General features: G+C 45.5%; 1 protein-coding gene across 4 annotated transcripts in view; it reads left to right on the top strand.

The window, feature by feature from the left end:
- Window positions 1–1,811: 1,811 nt before the first annotated feature.
- Window positions 1,812–22,931, top strand: part of IFFO2 (intermediate filament family orphan 2) — a 121,290-nt gene continuing 100,170 nt past the window's right edge. For all 4 annotated transcript variants that reach the window (XR_011022227.1, XR_011022229.1, XR_011022228.1 and 1 more), the window contains exon 1: window positions 1,812–2,409. Coding sequence is in view for 1 of the 4 variants with exons in the window: in XM_068241716.1 (XP_068097817.1) it covers window positions 1,823–2,409 (587 nt within the window). In the remaining 3 variants the exon portion in view is untranslated. The remainder of the gene's footprint in view (window positions 2,410–22,931) is intronic.

Raw genomic sequence — 22,931 nt, 5'->3', positions numbered from 1 at the left:
AAATTTTGATGGTGGGCCCCAAGAATTGTAGTTACGCCCCTGGCAGGAGATCATCAAGACTGCTTTTGATACCACAGAAAAATAGAAAATGACGCCTGCTGTTGGCCCAGTAACAAGGACAATGCACAGGGCCGGTTCTGTCATGAAGCAAGGTGAAACACTTGCATCAGGTACAGGGATTACAGGGACAGCATTTTTGTATTGAGAGAGAGGTGAAGCGGTCATCATTGGGGAAAAGCAGCTTGTTGTGCAGTGTGAGAAGTCTGACAGTGAGTGAGGAGGGGGGAGGCAGGAGAGCATCATTGGGGAAAAGCAGCTTGTTGTGCTGTGTGAGGAGTCTGACAGTGAGTGAGGAGGGGGGAGGCAGGAGAGCAGCAGTGTTTCATTTGAATTAAATCAGAGTAAATTGTTGGATGCTGTGCGATCATTCCAAAAAGGGTGGGGGGAAGGGATGTGCATCCTCACAAGTTTGCCTCAGACAGCAAAAGGTCTAGGACCAGCGCTGACAATGCACCTTGCCACTGTATGCTATTGGTCTCAAATTGGTTTGAGGAACATCAATGAGGGCTAATTCACACTAAGGGCGTTTTTGCCCTTTTTTCAAGCGCAGGCGATTTTCAAAAATGTGTGCAATGATTCCCTATGAGAGAGTTCACATATGAGCGGTTCATTTCCAATCCGCTCAGCAAAGTAATGCCTGTACTATTTTTGAGGCATTTGCCTCAATGGAAGGTATAGGAAAAATGCAAAACGCTAACAAAATCGCTTTTTGCAGTTCGCATTTTAAGAATAAATACATCGTATTTATTATTTTCCGGATCAAAAAGTTCACTTTCTGATTTGCGTCAGGGAGTGAAAAAATGCGATCGCTCTAAAAGCACTTTCTGTAAAAGCGCTTAGAAAAGTGCTTTTAAAAAACCGCAGCTGCTGAAGTCAGCAATTTTGATTTTAGATGTGTAGCTTAGAAAGCTACAAAGCTTAGAAACACCACCATCCAATCTGACCCAATTTAGAGCTGCCATTATGTCAGCTTGGGCCAACATTCCTCAGCAAAGATATCATCTTGTTGAGTCCATACCGAGAACAATATCGCCTGTGATGATCAGATCTAAAAGTGGACCAACTCCTTATTAGAGGGTGTCTCTTATTTTTGGGCCACTCAGTGTAAGTGAGCCAAGTTTCATAACTGTACTCCTGAAACTGTAGCATTTAGAAAATAGCTGCATTTTGATTGGCTGATTTTAGCTCCGCCCATTTTAGGCATCCAAAATAAAATGTATCTTTTTTATTTGGGTTGACCTCAAGAATCTTTGGTCCAATTTTTTGGTGACTGTAGTTTCAAATTTGTATGAGCTGCAGCCTATAGAATGTTCCGTTATTCTAGCTGTTCTGTAGCCATATGGCTGCACCTGTTCAATAAAGACACACAGTAGCAATATCTGGCCCCGCCCCTCCTGCGCTAGATGGCGGGGCGTGGCAGGAGGCGGGGCGGTGCGGAGCATAGCGCAGACACTGGCTTCTCCCAGTGATGCAGCAGCCGAGTAAGAGGGCGGGGGCGGCGCAGGAGGCTTGCCAGCGACTGTGCGGGGCGGGGCGTGGATGTCGCTTCTCCGGGAGCAGACGAGGAGGGGGCGGGGTAACAGGATGAGCAGGGCTGGGCTAAGGCACTGCGAGGCGGAGCAGGGGCGTGGCATAGCGCAGCCATGGAGGCGGCTTCTCCCGGAGCTGGAGAGGAGGAGGCGGTGCTGAAGGATGGGCAGGGCGGTGCTGGGGCTCTTCGGGGCGTGGCATAGCGCAGCCATGGAGGTGGCTTCTCCCGGTGATGCAGCAGCCGAATGAGAGGACCATGAGTGGCGGCGGGGGGAGGATGCTGGGCTCGGCCATCTTCGGGGAGATGATCCGGGGGGCAGAGATGGGTCGGGGGGCAGAGATGGAGGAGCCCCCGGGAAGCCCCCTCACTCACGCCCTCCGCAATGATCTGGGCTCCAACATCCACGTCCTGAAGACCCTGAACGTGCGCTTCCGCTGCTTCCTGGCCCGGGTGCATGAGCTGGAGCGGCGGAACCGGCTGCTGGAGAAGCAGCTGCAGGATCAGTACTCCCAGCAGCGGGACGAGCGCCGCCAGCAGCACCGGACCTACCACCGGGAGCAGGGGGTACAGACTGACCTGGAGCCCCCATCGCCGCTCAATGCCAACCGCCCGCTCTACAGCCGCCTACCGGGCACCATCTGGAGCTACACACACGTGCGGCGCACCGGGGGCGGCCTGGAGACCCTGCAGGGCCCCGGAGTATCCTGGACTCACCCGGATGGGGTCGGGGTACAGATAGACACCATCACCCCGGAGCTAAGGGCCCTCTACAACGTGCTGGCCAAGGTGAAGCGGGAGAGGGACGAGTACCGGAGGAAGTAAGTGCTGCCCACCCTCCTTGCTATATATATATATATATATATATATATATATATATATATATATATATATATATATATATATATATATATATATATATATATATATATAGTGTGCCCCTCCTTTCCCTTTGTCGCTGTCATTGCTGGAGACCTCATACCAGGCCATATCTGTCACCTGCGTCCCCAGTCTGTGTCACTGTCATTGCTGGGCACCCATGGGTGCTGCTTGTACCATGCATATATATACACTGTGTGCCCCCATACCAGACCCCTCCCCACCCTGTGTCACCGCTGGGCACCCATGGGTGCTGTCTATACTAATATATATATATATATATATATATATATATATATATATATATATATATATATATAATCTCTTTCACCCACCATACCAGATACCAAAACCCTCCTCACCCTGGGTCACTGCTGGGCACCCTTGGGTACTCCCTGTACCATGTATATATACTGTGTGCCCCCCATACCAGACCCCTCCCCACCCTGTGCTGGGCGCCCATGGGTGCTGCTCACTGCCTGATATGGGTGCCTTGTACTGTGTATACTGAGGGCCTTCTGTACTGCCATGAGCATTCTCTTTGCCTTCTTCCCAATCTGACTTGCTGTCAGTGCTGAGCACCGAGGGAGGCTGCCTGCTTAATATAGGTACCTTGTACTCTGTATTATGTGCTCCCATCCTGATTTGTCATTAACTGACACCCATAGGTGCTCTGTACAGTTTATGCCATGTAGCCTTTACACCAGATCCTATGCTCTCCCTCCTCTGTGTCCTGACACCCATGGGTGCTCTGTACAGTTTATGCCATGTAGCCTTTACACCAGATCCTATGCTCTCCCTCATCTGTGTCCTGGCACCCATGGGTGCTCCATGCTATGACTCCTTTCTGTCGGCAGCTACCCGGATGCTCTGTGCAGTACAGCTCCCCCTGTGCCCGTTACTCCTTACCCTGCAGTCCCTGTGCCACTCCCCCCTATTCTCTGCAAACCTCCAGGCTGCCTGCTCTTTCCTCTGTATTGTGAGCCCAGCCCTTCTCCCCTCTACATGTACATAACGCACCTAGCTTATGCTGCAGCTGGTATTAATGCACCTCATATTGACAGTCACTTACGGAAATGTCCTGTCCTGCGAAACCTGCCTCCCCCCATTACCCCACTAATGCTGCACCTCTTCCTCTGAGCCCTCTGGCTCTGTCCCTCCTGTATACCCCCTCCCCCAAGTCTATATCCTGCAGTGCACTGGGGTTCCAGTCTCCCCTCCCTCCCCTCAGTGACCGTTAGAGCCTTTCCTCAATGACAGTTAGAGGATCCTGTGTGACCGGCGGATGTGCAGGAGATCTGCTGTGATCTCATTAGTGCAGTCTGCCTGGCCTCTGCATTTATGCCTCTCGGGTTTCTGCTGACTGGGTGATGGGATGAGGAGAGGGTTGGGGGGTGATAGGATGATGAGGCAGGCTCGGGATAAGTGATGAAGGGGGGGACTGGGGTGATGAGAGGGGAGCACCGTTGTGCGGTTTCTGAGTCACAGGCCTCATGTACTGCTCAGTCGCCTCTCCCTGCTGCACAGGGGGCTCAATGCCAAACCTGCCTCCAGCTCTGATGATCGTCCAGCAATGCACGGGCTACAGGAGACACTGGCATGCCCTGGCATTTGTCTATGGCACGTTAAATAGAGTTGTATATTGTGGGACAGTCAGAAGATGCTGGGATTTGTTGTTCCTTAAAGGACCACTGAAATGAGAGGGATATGGAGGCTGCCATATTTATTTCCTTTTAAAGTGACACTGAAGCGGAAAAAAACCTTATGATATAATGAATTGTATGTGTAGTACGGATAAGGAATAGAACATAGTAGCAAAGAAAAGTGTCATATTTTTATTTTCAGTGTTATAGCTGTGTTTCTATAACATTGCATCATTCTCTAATATTGACAGTTTACAAATTACAATCTGTATTTTAAATGATGAAACAGAGCAGAGCTAATGACCCTTTTAACTTCCTGGCAAAAAAACCCCAAATAAGAACTCCCTTTTAGCAATACCAGTTGCCTGGCTATCCTGCTGATCCCCTTGCCTCTAATACTTTCAGCATTTGGCTCTGAACAAGCATCCAGCAGATTAGGGCTGACAAGATTAGCTGCATGCTTGTTTCTGGTGGTGTTCAGACACTACTGCAGCCAAATAGATCAGCAGGGCTGCCAGGCAACTAGTATTGTTTACAAGGAAATCAGTATGGCAGCCTCCTTTAACTTCAGGTGTCCTTTAAGTTTGTTTTAAACAAATGCACTTTTAGGCAAATAATACCCGGTGACGTATTCTCTGCCTCCAACTTCCTGTCGTTTGACTTCTGCGCAATGTACAGCAGACAATCTCAGGTACATGGCGGTATATCTGCCTATCGGACAGGTGGAAGGGCTGCCGTACGTGTGCGTTGATTCGGAGTTCTTGCTCTGCTTGTTGAGACAGCGTTAGGTTGTATGCCCCGGCACCAGAGTCACTAAATCAGATTGTTTACATTGAGTGGGGTCAGGTTCACCTTTAAATAAATAGTGATAGATTTCCAGTATAACCGTCTGGCTCCTGAACTCGCCTTTACTGCCTCTCCCTAGCTATATATAAATATATATGTATGTATGTTGTCTGCTGTAGACCCAGCAGCAGATGCTTGTTAATCCACCATCTGTGTCTGTATGAGGATCCACCTGTCTTACAAGGCACCAGGAATATCTCTGGGTGGGGTGGCTAGAACCAGAGGCTGGGAGGTGGCAGCGATTGGTCAGCAGTGTACACTGACATCATAAGGACCCTCAGTGAGTCTGGGGGCTGATTGGATGATGGGATTGGGGCATGTAGGCTGGTGTAATGTCAGATAATACTTCCTGTATAGAAATAAACTCTAAAATTGCACACTAGGACTCTTGCGCGCCCGCTGGGCTTCGGGCATGGTGCCTGCTTTAGCTACATCTACTGGCACAAGTTTACTAAACCTATTATTGTATGGCTACCCATAAAATGGAGAATCCTTATAAAAAAATGGCATGCTAACATTCAAATTCCTACATGACCCAGGCCCCAGATACCTGAAGTATTTTTTGCACCTGCGTCATACCTCCCACAACCTTAGATCAACAGGATCCAATAGCTTAAACACCCCCAAAGTCCAACTAAAAAATCTTTGGCGCCAGAGCTTTCTGTCATGCTGCCCCCTACCCTCTGGAATGCCTTGCCAAACTTAATGAAGACAGCTCCAACCCTGTACACATTTAAATTGAAACTGAAAAGCCACCTGTTTAGTCTGACATTTATGGTCACATAACTTTACCCGCTGTACACGTCACCATGTACTGATCTGAGGCAGTGGATAAGCTTGTCTCAGATCTGTACATAGTGATACGTACAGGGGAAAATGTATGCACTTTGGTTCCTACGGGAGCAAAGCGCTTTACAAATGTTTTGTTGTTGTATTTGGTTGGTGGCATGAATATTTTTCCCTGCTAGGTGTCCTAATTGCGTATGGGCAGTAGCATTATCCGAGGGGTTGCACAAAACGCAATCACACCGGCACGCCATTCTCCTCCCTGTCGTGTGCGAATCCTGCTGGTGGTTAATCTGGTTCCTCTTATCTTACATCTGTGTTTGTCGAACAGATTTCCCTGCTGGGCAGGAGGTGAAAGTCACGGGAATGCATGGCTTGCAGGGAAAGGGTGTCTTCTTGTCTACAAACTGTTTTTTTCTAACCTTTTCTGTTTATTTTTCAAAATAAACATTAAATCTAAGGTACGCGCATACTGCAAAGCCAACTGGGCTTTCTTACAAGAGACTGGCAATGCTTGCGTGTCTAGAGGCTCCCATTAAAGGTCACCTGAAGTGAGAAGCTATGCAGCCTGCCATTTTAATTTCCTTTTAAAAAATACCAGTTGCCTGGCAGTCCTGCCAATCTTTTTGGCTGCAGTAGTATCTGAATTACACACCTGAAACAAGTATGCAGCTAATCCAGTCAGACTTCAGTCAGAAACATCTGATCTGCTGCATGCTTGTTCAGGGTCTATGGCCGTAGGTATTAGAGGCAGAGGATCAGCAGGACGGGCAGGCAATCTGCATCGTTTAACAGGAAATAAATATGGTAGCCTCCATGTCCTGCTTACTTCAGGTGTCCTTTAACTTAGACGAGTCTCGTTTTCATTTCGCTGGAATGCAAGGTGCCTCCTGTGTGAGTCATTCTGCTGTGCGGCATAGTAAGAAGAGGGCAGAAGCTCGCTGACCCACAGAGCTTGCAATCGAGATGCCCTCTTTTATATTATAGTTGGAACCCTGGGAAACACGTCTGGCTTAAACACGCAGCTTTAGAAAGTGTTTCGTGTGAGAAGTTGGAGAGGAGCTGGAGACGGCTTCTGATGACTTTTCCACTCTATAAATATGAGAAGACTGCTGTAAAAATCCACTCCCAGGATTACTCTGCTGCCTCCGCACATCGCTGTGGAGCTGTGCGCCTAGTTAACCCCTTCAGAGGCTGCCTGCCTTCCCTCTCCTAGCAGCAGTGACGTTGCCTAGAGATGCTGGGTGTGTTGTGGAATTTGGCGATGATGCGTTTGGTGACCCCCGTTCTCTGCATTGGGTGACCCGTGGGGGGCAGGGGAGACAGAAGCTTCCTTCCTCTAGATATATACAGAAGGGATATTACAAGAAATATTCAGGAAACAATTCCCGGATTTCTGACTCACGGCCAAAAATCTTCCCCAGAGATTCCGGCTGGTGTGTGAATAATGGGAAGAGAATAACTCTATGATGAGTAGACTATGCCGGTGGTGACCAGATGCCATACATGGCCAGATCAACCCGTGACCAGTCACATGGGGTTGTACACAGATTGCAAAGCGATTTTGCGCGATACCATCCTTTGTATTAGAGCGCAAATGCTCCAGAATGCTGCAGGACCCACAATCGCAATCACTGCTGTGGAATCCCCTCCATAAGGGCTGGTTCACACTACAAGAGCTTTTTAAGCGCTAGTGATTTTGAAAAGCTCTTGCTAATGTAATGCTGTGGGGGATTTTTACAAAATCACATTCTTCCATTGAGAACACACACATTGGATAACATTAGCAAGAGCTTTTAAAATCAAAGAGCTTAGAAAAGCTCTTGTAGGGCCCTTTTCCACTAGCAATCGCTAGCGCTTGTGCTAAATGCTAGCGATTGCGATTCAGCAAGTCCAAAAGTTTCTTCTGTGTTTGCGATCGCGATTTTGCTATGCAATGCTCTGCTTAGCAAAATTGCGGTAAAAATCGCTCCAAGGCGCGATCATGCTTTGGTAGTGGAAAAGACCGACCGCAATTGCTGTTATTTAGCAAACCCTAGCGATTTTAATAATCTCTAGCAATTTGCTATCGCAATCGCCGCTAGTGGAAAAGGGCCCGTAGTATGCACACGTCCTAACTGTTATTAATGCATTTGGTATCGCCAGCTGGAACCGCTGTTGTTAATCCCTAAGTGCACTGCATGCGGTCACAGACTGGCAGGGCCGGTATTGGGCAGAATGCAGAGGAGACCTCCCCCGGCTGTTAGTCTGCATGTGGTCACAGGTTGGCAGAATCCAGCAGACACCAACCCACCCCCGCTCCCAGCTATCAGCCTGCATGCGGTCATAGACTGAGACAGGACCGGTATTGGGCAGTATTCAGCAGAGACTTCCCCCCCCCCCCCCACCCCCAGCTGTTGGCCTGCATGCGGTCATAGACTGGCTAGACCGGTATTGGCCAGAGGAGATGCCCTGGGGGGTTGCTGGACGCTGGGAGTCTGTCAGCAGCCAGAGGAGGAAATTCTCATAGATTAGAGGAAGGTGTTTATTGCCATGGTGACAGGTTATGTCTGAGTCAAGGTGAAGTGCAAGCTCTGGGGCTTGGGAGGTGACCATAGTAACCAGCTGTGACTCTGTGCATTGTGTGGAGATACTGTGTATGGCGGGGGAGGGGGGGGGATTTCGTCAAGTCCATACATTGCTGCAGGGCCACCCTGAGGATGTTTAGCTATTCACATCCTTCCCTGACAGAGGAACTCGCCCAATCACCTCCTATTTACAAGGGAGAAATTCCATTCACAGGTGTGTGGCTGCAATCGTATGTTATCAAAAAGGAACTGTAGTGAAAATAACATAATGAATACAATTGCTTTGTTTTTATTAAAAAAACTAAAACAAATTAATTTATTAAAAAAATAAAAATGTTAGATTCTGAGAATTCTGAAGCCAGTGAAAATAATGCCTGGTGTCCCACAATGCTCTGGGAGGAGAATTCCGCATAGCTAATCAGCCAAGGCTAAGCATCACTGGGAGGGCGGAGCTATATACCAATATACAGAAATATTCAGATGTAGGAAAAGGTGGCAGAGGTGTGTTTAGCCAACAAGTAACACTGAGTTGAGAGTGAACGAGCGGTGCCTCCCTCTGACCAGATATTTCAGAAGGAGCAGAGGCAGACATTGATGTCTGGCTAGAGAAGAGAGAAGACTCTCAAACTACAATCACTGGATTATTTTCAAGCTGTGCTACTGCGCAAAATGTGCATAATCCTGCATCCATTTAGAATTAGTGGCATCTTATTTTCCATCTCTACCAGTGATCTATCCTGGTGATACTTGGGGCCAGTATACACATCTAAATTAGACTGGCCAAACACTAGGCCTGAACGATTTTAGGAAAAAATTGAATTGAGCGATTTCTGTTGCAAAATCACGATTTTGATTCGATTCACGATTTCCTTCAAATTAAGCTTTGTTCCCCCTCTGTGCCTCTCTGTCCCCCTCTCTTTGTGCACTCTCTGTGTCTTTGTGCCCACTTTGTCTCTCTCTGTGTTCCCTTTGTCTTTGTGCCCCCCTTTTTCTGTGTCCCCTCTGTCTTTTTTTGCCCCCTTTGTGTCTCTCTGTGCCCCCTCTGGGCCTCTCTGTCTTGCTACCTTTGTGTCTCTCTTTGTGCCCCTTTTGTCTCTCTGTGCCCCCTCTGGGCCTCTCTGTCTTGCTACCTTTGTGTCTCTCTTTGTGCCCCTTTTGTCTCTCTGTGCCCACTCTGTCCTCTAAGCTGCGGCAGTGCTGGACATACCTTCCAGCACGAACCTAGCAATGCCAGTCTATCCACTTCACATCCTGCAGGCGCTAATGCATGGCATACTTCCTGTATGTCATGTGACATACAAGAACCAGGAAGTATGCCATGCACAAGAGCCGGCAGATGGCAAGAGAGGATGGACAGCGGTGGACTCATGCGGAATGTATGACTGACACTGCGGGCCACATACGCTGGGACTTGGAAGTTTGAAGCAGTGTCTTCAAACTTCCCCCTTGTGAAAATGTCATTGCGATATTCTCCACTCTGACGATTCCGAAATTGTGAAGTTGTTGATCGCGATTTCGGTTTAAATTCGATTTATCTTTCAGGCCTACCATACTGTGGGTGATGTTATTCAGCAGATATGAGCAAATCTGCTTATAACTTTGGCTTGTATGCAGATTTAATGCAAATTGCTTGCAATTAGGCCACTCAAAATTAAGCTGAAATTATTAGCATCCCATTAACCATCTGTAGTGATGTGGGCAGCGCGGTGGCGCAGTGGTTAACTCTCCCGCCTTGCAGCGCTAGGTCCCTGGTTCGAATCAAAGCCAGAACACTATCTGCATGGAGTTTATATGTTCTCTCTGTGTCTGTGTGGGTTTCCTCTGGGCACTCCGGTTTCCTCCCATATCCCAGGAACCTACAGATAAGTTAATTGGCTTCCCCCTATATTGGCCATAGACTATGATACATAGGCGTATGACTATGGTAGGGATTAGATTGTGAGCCCCTCTGAGGGACAGTTATGTGACTAGACCATAAACTCTGTACAGCGCTGTGGAAGTTGTCGGTGCTATTCAAATACTAAATAATAATAATGCGACTATTCTCTGCACCATGTAGTGACTCTTGTGGTTGGGCTGGTGGCATGGCTGTCTGCGGAGGCCTCCCACAGGGGACACAAGAGCCGACTGGGTTACAGTGTCATGGAACTCTGAACTCTCAGCGGTCAGTGATCTGGAACGGGCGCTGTGTAAAGGTCGCGGGTCCCTCTGATCAAACATGGGCATCTTTGATGCAGCGGCAAATGTACACACAGACTTTCACCTTCCAGAAGGAGGAAAATACCCGGCCCTTCCTGTTACATAAAATGTCAACATCCATTTATATATGTAAACATTCCATGCGCTGGGCCCAGCAGGGGCGTTCTGTGGCCGCGATAAATCTACCATATTTTCTCCACACAAATTCCTCTTTGTTTCTCTGTAAATATTGGAAAGAAATCGCCTGAGGCCGCAAAGACCTGCTTCAGGAGGAAAACTCAAACAGAAGTTGCTTTAATATAGGCATGGGAGCGGAATCAAAACAAGCCTGATTTGTAATTTCAGGCATTTTTTTTTCTTTTTTTATACACATCTAATAGAATGTTGGTTTATAGAAATGAACTTAAAACTTAATGTGGAATCAGCTTCTTTGTGTCCCCCTCAGGAAGAGCCAGCTGCTTGGACACTGCTGCTCCAGTGGGCAGAACATCTAAAGCAGTGATCTGCAAACTTGGCTTTCCAGCTGTTAAGGAACTACAAGTCCCACAATGCATGCCTTTATGAATCATGACTGTGGCTGTCAGACTCCCACAATGCATTGTGGGACTTGTAGTTCCTTAACAGCTGGAGAGCCAAGTTTGCAGTTCACTGGTCTAAAGCCATGATAGGCTCTCAGCTAGTGGGGAGGAGTGGCTTCAGCCAATGAAGAGATCCCTCCTCCCACATGTAGTCATGTGACAAAAGGGGAGAGTTTCTGGCTGGCTGAACGTGAGGAGGCACCTGTCAGGTGCTAAGGATAGAATTTATGAACTAGCATAGTAGGCACTTAACCTTTTTTATTTTTTAAGAACTTTATTGATAAACAAAAACAAACGTATTCAGTTAAAGAGACTCCGTAACAAAAATTGCATCCTGTTTTTTATCATCCTACAAGTTCCAAAAGCTATTCTAATGTGTTCTGGCTTACTGTAGCACTTTCTGCTATCACAGTCTCTGTAATAAATCAATGTATCTTTCCCCTGTCAGACTTGTCGGCCTGTGTCTGGAAGGCTGCCAAGTTCTTCAGTGTTGTGGTTCTGCTATGAACTCCCCCTTCCAGGCCCCTCTCTGCACACTGCCTGTGTGTTATTTAGATTAGTGCAGCTTCTCTCTGATCTCTTATCTTTTACAAGCTGGATAAATCATCCTCTGAGCTGGCTGGGCTTTCACATACTGAGGAATTACAGACAAGGGCAAAGCTGTTTGCAGGAAGAAAAGAGCAGCCTGAAACTTCAGTGCATGAGAGATGCAGGGGGAAAGAAACACACAAATGATCTCTTGAGATTCAAAAGGAAGGGTGTATACAGCCTGCTTGTGTATGGATGTATTTTCTATGTGTGGACATACTGTACATCAACCTACTTCCTGTTTTGGTGGCCATTTTGTTTGTTTATAAACAAACTTTTTAAAACTGTTTTTTAACCGCTTTTAATGCGGTGGGGAGCAGCGAAATTGTGACAGAGGGTAATAGGAGATGTCCCCTAACGCACTGGTATGTTTACTTTTGTGCGATTTTAACAATACAGATTCTCTTTAAAGCGGACCCAAACCAAACATTTTTTTTTTTATTAAAAATATTTAGTTGCACCACTCTGACACATACAAATATAAATAAACACTCCTTCAAGCCTATGAGCATTTCAGTGCATGCTTTTCACCCTTCTCTTTCCATAACTAGGGTTATACTGGGGGCAGCCATTAGCAATTCTTCCTTTGCTGGACACCTCCTACTCCACCAGTTTGCCGGATTTTTTCCCGGCAATTTGAAAGGAAGGGAGGGGTGTCTCCAATAAATGTAAAATATTTTATATTTGTCATCATGCGGCTGAAAAAAGGCTGCTATTTATTATTATTATAATTTAGAAAATAGATTTTATTTCTGAAATCTTGTATTTTTAATTTGGGTCCACTTTAATTTAAACTGGACCTGAACTCTTGCGCAGGTCAGAAGGAAAACCTACAGAAATGTATCTAGACTTTAGCCTGTTTAATTCCCCCTCATCTATGATTAATCGCAGGTTATAATTTGATCTCTCAGCTGTCAGCTCAGGAATCTCTTCTGCCAAGGCACAGCAGCAAATTTGTAAACACCGGATGTTAACCCTATGCCTGCTTTCATGAAAGTAGGAAGTAGACACATTGCAGATTTACTGCAGGATTTGTATCAGCTGTAACAAAGAAATCCTTTTTTTTTTTTCTTTTAAGGTTATTATGCTGTTTATCTTTATAGCAGAGAGGAAGTTCTGAGTTCAGGTCTGCTTTAAATGACTTCTCTGTGAAATGCATATAAAACATTAGCGTTCAGATGGACCGACATATTTCTGGAAAAACCATTGTATCCATTAGGTGTTTTTAATGTCTGGAATCTGTGCCCGCTGTGTGGTTTATCATAACACCATGTCTTTGAGTTTGTGATTTGTAGATTCAGTTGCTGTTAATGGCAGTTTAATACCTTGTGCAAACAGTCAGAGTTCCTTGCTGGCAGATCCTGCCACTCTTCCAGGCACAGTTCTGTTCATCCCAGTTCTGGGATCAGACCTGAGGGTGTCCATACATTACTCGATCTTTGGCATTGATAACTGTCCGATTCGATAGCGATTGAATCTGGCAGAGATCGATGCCTTAAGTGAACCAGAGACGAAGCACCCTCATATATTTTACCATGTATATCAGCGGGAACATTAGAGAAAACACCTACCCTGCTTTCTGTTTCATTCTTTACTGCTCAGCCTGCTTCTAATCAGCCCTGATAAAATCCCCGACTGAGCTTCCAGTCTGGCTTTGCTCAGGAATCATTATAGCTGAGCCATTATAGCAAAGCCAGACTGAATGCTCAGTCGGGGATTTTATCAGGGCTGCTAAGAAGCAACCTGAACAGTCAAGAATGAAACAGGGTAGTTGTTTTCTCTAATTCTCCCACTGATATATATGGTAAAATACATGAGGGTGCTTCGTCTCTGGTTCACTTTAACGTGACCACCCAATTGTGTCAATGGTTTTCCCCCAAATGTATGTGAACAAACCCCCCCCCCCCCCCCCCCCCAATGAATGTTGCTGACTCATTTGTGCGCTGCTGCTGATCCCAGACAATACACATTGCTGTCAGCGAGTGTTAGAGGACCCAGACTCCCACTTCCATTGCAGGAACTTTTGCACAGCAGCAGACAGATCTTTGCCTCCGAGCAAATATTGCCTTGATGAAGGGGTCCGAAACGTTGGCCATATTTTTTACATGGAACCAAGAAAGATTAATTTTGGATGTGCCAGCTTTTTTCCTTGTTCATCTGTGACGCTGACGTGGTCTCCTCCGGTGAATCGCCACTGCAAGCACCTGTACCATGTGACCTGCGATGTATTGCGTCAGACAGGAAATGGCTGGCATTCTGCGGTTTGTGACGGGTACTGCAGCCAGCGTGCGGTTTGTGGCCATGCAGGTGCGCAGGCCTGAGCACACAATGTAACAGGTTGTAAGTGGCGTTTCGGGAATCCTCAGCATAACGTCATTGTTTGCCCGGCGTGTTGCGACCTGTGCGATCCTCCACGCCTCTGATCTGCTAATCCTTGTGTTTCCCCCGCCGTTACGTCCTGAGAACGCCAGTTACACTTCACACTGCGTTACCTGGCTCAGACTGTGTAAATAAACATTACGAAATGACGCTCACTAATTTGTACTATTTGGCTGGCCGCAGTATAAAACGCTTATGAATAATTACTGGCTGTAATCTGCCGCTGTGCGCAGAAACCAGCGCATCTGCTGAACACCAGTCTGGAGTTAGAAAGGCTAAAGGAATAGTCTATCGTCCCTGAGATTCGCGCTAGGGTGGAGTTTCACAAATATACCAGTTTCTGCTCCATAAGAAATGAGTCATTGGGCGGCTAATCGATTTACTGGCAGTTGGCAAATTTACATTGTACCTGAGATGAAATAAGTCTCAAGTTTCATACTTACCTGGGGCTTCCTCCAGCCCCCTTAAAGTGGACCTGAACTCTTGCCAGGGCTGTGGAGTCGGAGTTGGGGCAATTTTGGGCACCTGGAGTCGGAGTCGGATGATTTTTGTACAAAATCCACAGCCCTGTTGAATTAGACTAAGGAGTCGGAGTTGAGGAGTCGGAGCCATTTTGGGTACCCGGAGTCGGAGTTGTGGTTTTATAAACTGAGGAATCGGAGTTGGAAGATTTTTGTACCGACTCCACAGCCCTGGCTCTTGCACAGGACAGAAGGAAAACATAGAGAAATGCACCCTGTATGTATTTAGAGTTTAGCCTGTCTAATTCCCCCTCATCTGTGACTAATCACAACTGTAATTTGATCTCTCAGCTGTGTCAGAAGAGAGCTAATTGTTAAATGCAGGATGTTAACATGTCTGCTTCCATGAAAGCAGGAAGTAAAAACACTGCAGATTTTTTGCAGGATTTTTATCAGCTGTAACAAAGAATTTCATGTCCGCTTTAAGGCCGCTTGGTCCCTCACCTTCTCCCTGGGCTGCTCCATTGCCCCGCTGGATGGCCCATTACTCCAGTCGAGTCCCGCTTTGTCGCGTTAAGGTGCTTGGTAAATACAATCTTTTCTTTCAATCTGAATGATCTTATCGAAAAAATCGCTCACTAAATATTGTACCGTTATTGGGCACCTTTATGGTACACAGAAGTGGTAAGATTGTACAATCTAGATTGTATGATTAGTGGGCATCTTTAGGCAGGTTTCACTCTTGCGAAAATTAGTAACGGTTTGATAACGGTGATGAAACTTGGCTTCTGGTTTGCGCCACATACAAATGCTAGAACTTGATTTGTTTTTGCACATCTACTATTGAAACTTCTTTTTTATATTTGTTTTCAGTTACTTGGCTCAATTTTTGCTCCCCTGAATCCATCTTTAAAATGATTTAGATTTGGCGTAGTCGGCAGGCTCTCTTCGCCGGAGGGGACGTCATTAAATCCGGCACAAGGACGCTTACTCCTTTAATCCCAGGTTCACCTGCTTTGTGTTTTCACAAGTTCAGCATGAAACAATTTCATTACAATAAAATATCTTTTTAATTTTCTGCCAGCTTAAAACTTCATCCCCCTCTCTGACCAAACCAAACAACGTCCGTAACCGAATCCGTTCAGTAACAGGGCGGCGTTTTGTCAGAAAGGCCCTGATGCTGATGAGATCGACACGGGGCTTTTGGTTTGTTATTGAAGCAAGTTAAGGCAATTTTACACTTTTATGTGTTAATAAAGAATGGATTTCCGTGTAATCACAAATGGGCTCCTGTAGAGAACGACGCAAGGTGGTGTTAATTTGTTGGTGCTACAAAGTAATCCTGGGCCGCGTCAATCAGGAGGGTCTGAGAAATCTAATTTCCGTTGGGTTTGTAGAGCGTAAGTCAGGGCTGTCTCTAGTAATTGGTGATCCTTTAGACTACTTTCACAGTGGGACGTTGCGTTTTGATGCGACGTTAGTCGTAACGCAAACTAACAACGCAACGTCCCAAAAAATGTCACAACGCAACTCTATGCCCTATTATCATCGCATACAGTAGAGCATGCAGGCAATGAAAAGTATGCTTCCAGGTCATTACTGAGCATGTGCAAACAGTCCTACGCAGTTAATAACGTGTATAACGCACAGCATGCATCACTTTCTAATAATGCTACACGTTACACACAAACACAATGTGTACACTGTGAATGTCGCACAGACTTAGTATTGCTGTGCGTTTGTCCACGTTAAAACATTTTCACACGTGCGATTTTAACGGCGCAATGTGAAAGAGGCCTAAGAGTTCAACTCCAATGAACATGAACCTCAGTCTTGGTTAGACACAGATGGGTGGAATAAATAGTCTACTTATATTGTATTTAGACTCCAAAAGTTATCCCCCTCCCTTTCCCCTATACTTTGTGTATTTACCTGTCCTACAATGGTGATAATTACCTGCAGTAGGTTGTGTTTAGTGATGGCAATGCTTAGAACAAATGGAGAAACGTGATCAGTTTGATCAGCTGATAGATTTGTAAAGTTCTGATTTGCTGTGATGACTTACTAATTTAACGCATGATCATGACCAGCAAACCAGAGCTTTACAAACCTATCAGCTGATCAAACTGATCACATGCTTCTACATGAGCTCTCCTCAGCATTTCCTTACCTAGTTGTGTTTCCTCCCTTGCCGCAATGGTGAGAAGCTTCTGGGTAAAAAGGAATGCACAGATCCCAGGTTAGGCCTCTGGGTACAGGAGAGCACATATCTCTCATGGGTCCCCTGGGTTGGAGACGGTGGGGGATGCTTAGATATTAGATGCACACTTTGGGTAGGAGAGCGTTTTGAAGGAAGGCATACACCAATGTCAGATGGAGCCTCTGGCTTGGAGAGGGTTTGATGGGGAGGAATTCACAGATTGGACCTCTGAATTGGAGAGGGTTTGATGAGATTGAATGCCTATATTGGACCTCTGGGTTGGAGCTTGTTTGATGAGAAGGAATGCCCATTATTGGACCTCTGTGTTGAAGAGGGTTTGATGGGGAGGAATTGCCCATATTGGACCTCTGGGTTGGAGAGGGTTTGATGTGGAGGAATGTACAGAACAGTTCATATCTTTGGAAAACCGCTCTGACCATGTTGTGTTTCCCAGCAGCTCCACAGCAGTTGGCTGACTCACCTGACCTCACAGAACACAAAGGCTATTCACTGTATGAAGAATACGTTCTGTAAACATGTTTCTACCCCTGTGGACAATGGGCTGCTGATGCAAATCCTGGGACTACCTGACCTCATCACCGCTGCAGTAACAAAAGTCTACTTGTAAGAAATGTACTTAGTCACACTTTACAACAAACACCTAACAATATGTGTTGGGAAGCTAAAGATGTTTGCAGAAGTGCGGTTTGTGCATGGTGAGGGATTTGTGGAACATCACAGGCTTTTTCTGTATTTACTGTGTGAAAAGATTTGGTTGAACATGGTGTGCTTCCTACTAAGTTGTTATCAGGGCTGTGGATGTGGAGTCTACAAAAATCATCCAACTCCGACTCCTCAGTTTATGAAACCACCAACTCCGACTCCAGGTACCCAAAATGGCTCAGACTCAGTCTAATACATAACAGGGCTGTGAATTTGGTACAAAAATCATCCAACTCTGACTCCTCAGTTTATGAAACCACTGACTCCGACTCCAACTCCAGGTATACAAAATTGCTCTGACTCAGACTCCAACTCCACAGCCCTGGTTGTTATTAGAGCATGGTGGCTTAGTGGTTAGCTCTCACGCTTGTAGTGCTGGGTCCCCGGTTCGAATCCCAGCCGGGGCACCATCTGCATGAGCTTTGAATGTTCTTCCCATGTCTGCATGGGTTTCCTCCGGGCACTCCAGTTTCCCACATCCCCAAAACATACAGATAGGTTAATTTGCTTTCTCCTAAAATTGGCCTACGCTACGATACATACAGTGTACAGTCCTGGCCAAAAGTTTTGAGGCTGTCAAAAAACAAAAATATTAGTTTTCACAAAGTTTGCTGCTAAACTTTAGATCTTTGTTTCAGTGGTATATGTGATGTACTAAAATAGAATTATAAGCACTTCATACGTTTCAAAGGCTTTGGTTGACAATTACATGAGATGTATGCAATGAGTCAGTATTTGCAGTGTTGGCCCTTTTTTTTTTTTTTTTTTTTAAGGACCTCTGCAATTTGACAGGGCATGCTCTCAATCATCTTCTGGGCCAAATCCTGACTGATGGCAACCCATTCTTTCATAATCCCTTCTTTGAGTTTCTTAAGGGGCCGATTTTCTGACCGATCGATTGATCGTTTGCAAATCGGTTGGCCAATCGACCGATCGATGGCCGATTTCGATCGATTTCGATGGATTTCCATCGAACTGGCAGGGTGGAAAATTTAGGTCGATCTGATGAGATTGCTTATCAGTTTGCATTGGCCTTAATGGAAATCTGATGGCAAAAAAATGCCATCAGATCGAATTTAAATAGATTTCAAACTGAAATCTATTGGAATTCTATCCTGGTAAAAAATGTTCTAAAAACGCATCAGATAGATCATCAGATGCATTTCTTATCTATCTGCTGCCAATCTGACGAGTGTATGGGCACCTTTAAGTTGGTTTTGGTTTGTCCACCCGCCTCTTGAGGAATGACCACAAGTTCTCAATGGGATTAAGATCTGGGGAGTTTCCAGGCCATGGACCCAAAATTTCAACGTTTTGGTCCCCCGAGCCACTTAGTTATCACTTTTGCCTTATGACACGGTGCTCCATTGTGCAGGAAAATGCATTGTTCTTCACCAAACTGTTGTTGGATTTTTGGAAGAAGTTGCTGTTGGAGGGTGTTTTGGTACCATTCTTTATTCATGGCTGTGTTTTTTGGCAAAATTGTGAGTGAGCCCACTCCCTTGGATGAGAAGCAACCCCACACATGAATAGTGGCAGGTGTGAGCGCATCTGCACGCACAGTGAGGTGAAGACTTTTGGAAGATGGCCTGGTGTCCAGAAGGGCAGCAAAGAAGCCACTTCTCTCCCAAAAAAAACATCAGGGACTGATTGATCGTCTGCAGAAAGTATGGTGAATGGACTGCTGAAGACTGGGGCAAAGTCATATTCTCTGATGAAGCCCCTTTCCGATTGTTTGGGGCATCTAGAAAAAGGCTTGTCAGGAGAAGAAAAGGTGAGCGCTACCATCAGTCCTGTGTCATGCCAACAGTAAAGCATCCCGAGTCTCAAAACTTTTGGCCAGATCTGTACACAACACGATATATACATAGACATGTGACTATCGTAGGGATTAGATTGTGAGCCCCTCTGAGGGACAGTTAAGTGAACAGGTACTGTACAGCGCTGCGGAAGATGTCTGCACTATATAAATACTAACCCTATACAGCAATATGTAATTTTGTTAATTAAAAAAAAAAAAAATTCTTTTTGAATTTTTTAAAATCAATTTTCTCAAACTGCAATTTTTTTTTTCCGTCGTTCCTACGGAATCAAACGTCACATTTTCTGGCTTTTCGTATCGGTGGGTCGTTTGTAAGTCGGGCATTCTCAACTCGGGGGGCTATCTGGAGTTACAAATGATCTATGTTTATACAGCACAGGGTAGACAAAAGCTGCTGGATTTTATTCGATTAATTCCTAAGCCTTATTAATTTTTACAATATTAGCTTGAAGTTTGCAACCAGCTAGAATTAATAGTGTCTCACTGACCGCCCCTGTTGCTCATCTCGTTGCGATTTTCTCGGATAATAAAATGGCTGATTTAGTTATAGAAGTTTTGGTTTTATTGTTGTCAAGCTTCTGTAGTGCGGAGGCGCACGCATGTTGTCTGATCAGTAATTGGACAATAAAACGGAAGGTGAAAATTAATACCAGTTTTATGGGACAGAAGGTGTTTTATGACCTTGTTGGATTACAGAGTTTTCGCCTGTTGACTGGCCGCCTTGGTGTTGCGCGGTGACTTTGTGTATTCGTCACAAACAGGCGTGACCTTATAAACACTGCTGGCAGGCAGTTATTTTCTCATTCCAATCGCTCATTATTGAAAGAGGAATCTGGTGTTTACTTTAACAATTCTCAAGCCTTTCATTTGCAGTTGACAGTCAGGGCGATATCGGCGCGGGCGTCACGGTCGCTGTCAGGCGTGAGGAATGAGTTTAAACAGAGTAAATGAAATGTGATCATTATGTAGTTTTGAGAATAGATGGCTGAATAATTACTGATAAAATACTTGTGCATTATTCCCCACTTACCAGCCTAATGTCTGCTTATATCTTTGTTATATTTGCCTAACTCACCATGTACTTCCTGTCATGTGACCAAATTGTTTTTATGTTGCCAAGGCTAAGCTGTGAGCATCAGGCAAAGCTGACTTCCTGTTGGCACAGTTGGTAGAAGGCAAGAAGTCAACTCTTGATTCTAGAATGTAAAATGTATACATTTACTTTTAAATAACACCTTAGTTGAGGGTGATATGGAGGCTGGCATTTATTTTCTTTTAAAAAATACCAGTTGCCTAGCAGTCCTGCTGATTTATTTGGCTGCAGTAGTGTCTGAGTTACACGCCTGAAACAAGCACATGGCTAATCCTGTTAGGCTTCAGACAGAGCATCTGATCTGCATGCTTGTGCAGGGTTTATTGTTAAACATGTTAGAGGCAGAGGATGAGCAGGACAGCCAGGCAATGTGCATTGTAGAAGAATTTTAGCCACTTGGACAGTCACCGCTGGGGATCATAAGAATTGTAGTCCCGTGTGTAACAGGCAGTTCAAATCAAATCAAAAACAGCTTTATTGGCATGACCAAGATACATATAGACATTACCAAAGCAAGAGTAAACTGGGGACATGAAAGGGGGTAACTTCTGGGGCTTTGGGGTGGAATAGGGGCACAGTGGGTAAACAGTCTGTAGACCTTTTTAGTTATACAGTTCATTTATGCTCCTCTCGGACTGTGGCATGCTGTGACATAGTGTGCAGCGATTGTCACTGTGGATTCCTCCTCTCAGCTTGTGGCATGCTGTGACATAGTGTGCAGCGATTGTCACTGTGGATTCCTCCTCTCAGCTTGTGGCATGCTGTGACATAGTGTGCAGCGATTGTCACTGTGGATTCCTCCTCTCAGCTTGTGGCATGCTGTGACATAGTGTGCAGCGATTGTCACTGTGGATTCCTCCTCTCAGCTTGTGGCATGCTGTGACATGGTGTGCAGCGATTGTCACTGTGGATTCCTCCTCTCCCAGGAGAATGTAGCGTTTTCTCTCATCTTCTGAGTGAATATCTGAAAATACTTCCATCAATTTCTTACAGGAAAAGTTGCGAAAATCTTAAAATTTAAAACGCATACAAATAAGTACCGTACATTTTCCCCGGAGTAAAATGAGCCATAAATGAATTTTCTCCTATGTTGCTGTCACTTACAGTAAGTTATAGAAATCTGACAGATTTCGTACTAGCCCATCTTCTCATAGGGGGGTTCTCAGGGTTTTCTTAATTTTTAAAAGCACTTAGTGAATGGCAGTTGCTGCATTCAACTGACAAAATAGTGTGCAGCGAGCAGGGAGGCTATCCAGCATCTTTGTGTTAAGAATTTTCAGAGAATGGCCTCAATTCACTAAGATCATGCTGGAGATAAGGCAAGATACGTTTTGTACCACCACACTGTAAAGGCCCATACACACGTCAGATTTTTGCGTAAGACCCGTCGTTTGAACGTTCCGCCATTCGCACGTCAAATCCGGCGTGTGTACAGACTATCGTTCGGGTGATAAGACTGGCGCCCGGCGGATCGCTGAAAACCAGTCTTATCACCCGAACGATAGTCTGTACACACGCCGGATTTGACGTTCAAACGACAGGTCTTTCGCAAAAATCCAACGTGTGTATGGGCCTTTAGAGAGTTATCTTATCTCTTCATTCCTTACCTCCTCTGTAGTTAATTTACCTCCTCTGTTGTTATTTTCACACGCAGTTAATAAACAGCCTGTCTTTAACTCTGGAGTTATTTTAAGGATTGAAGAGTTAACTTCAAGACAGAAGTTTAGGTTTGCCTGAGGTAAAATGTTTCCTGAATACGACATGCCTCATCACCATGGTGACCACTCTAGAAACGTTATTAAAGACAGGAGATAAGCTTAGTGAATTGAGGCCAATAATTGTCTTTATAATGAATAAAGGTCATACTGAGAATACCCCATGAAGAGATGGACTAGCCCAAAACCTGCCAATGCCAGATTTCTTCTACCTACTGTAAGTGACAGCAACATAAGAGAAAAGTCATTTATGGCTCATTTTACTCTGGGAGAAGTGTACTTCTTATTTGTATGTGTTATAAATTTTAAGATTTTCACGACCGTTCCTCTTTAAAGAAGGTTTCCCTGGTTGCAGTATATTTGGGGCAGTTCAGCTGGAAGTGATTATCGTCTTCCGAGGGTCTTCTGCTCCCAGTGTTGGCACAGTCTATCCCTGGGTTTGTACATCTGTCTGTGTCTCCCAGATTTGATTTCAAGGTTGTCGTGGGGCAGAACCTTCCCTTGATAATTGACCAGCTGCTAGGACAGTGCTGGGTGACTACTGTGATGTCATCAGCTGTGGCCTCGATGCTTTGCTCATTTTCCTGTTGGATCTAATTCTATTCCCCACCCTGCAAATTTGAGGAATTCATATTTAGCGTTTTATTGCGAAGACTGTTGTGTTCCTGTGCGACGTATTGTTCAGCTGATCTGAATGTGGCGGTTTTACAGTTATGCACAAATCCCTCAGCCCTGTAATTTACCTGCAGGACTCCTTGTAAACCTGCATTAGACAATACAAGAGCTGAGTGAAGAGAGGTTATGGGCTTGTAACGTCTCTGATGTCGGCCTCCCTCCCTCCAGTGCTGCCTCTGTGCTGTGGTA

The sequence above is a fragment of the Hyperolius riggenbachi genome, chromosome 6, assembly GCF_040937935.1.
Source record: "Hyperolius riggenbachi isolate aHypRig1 chromosome 6, aHypRig1.pri, whole genome shotgun sequence".
Lineage (NCBI taxonomy): Eukaryota > Metazoa > Chordata > Amphibia > Anura > Hyperoliidae > Hyperolius > Hyperolius riggenbachi.
This window is presented reverse-complemented; position numbering and strand designations above follow the sequence as displayed.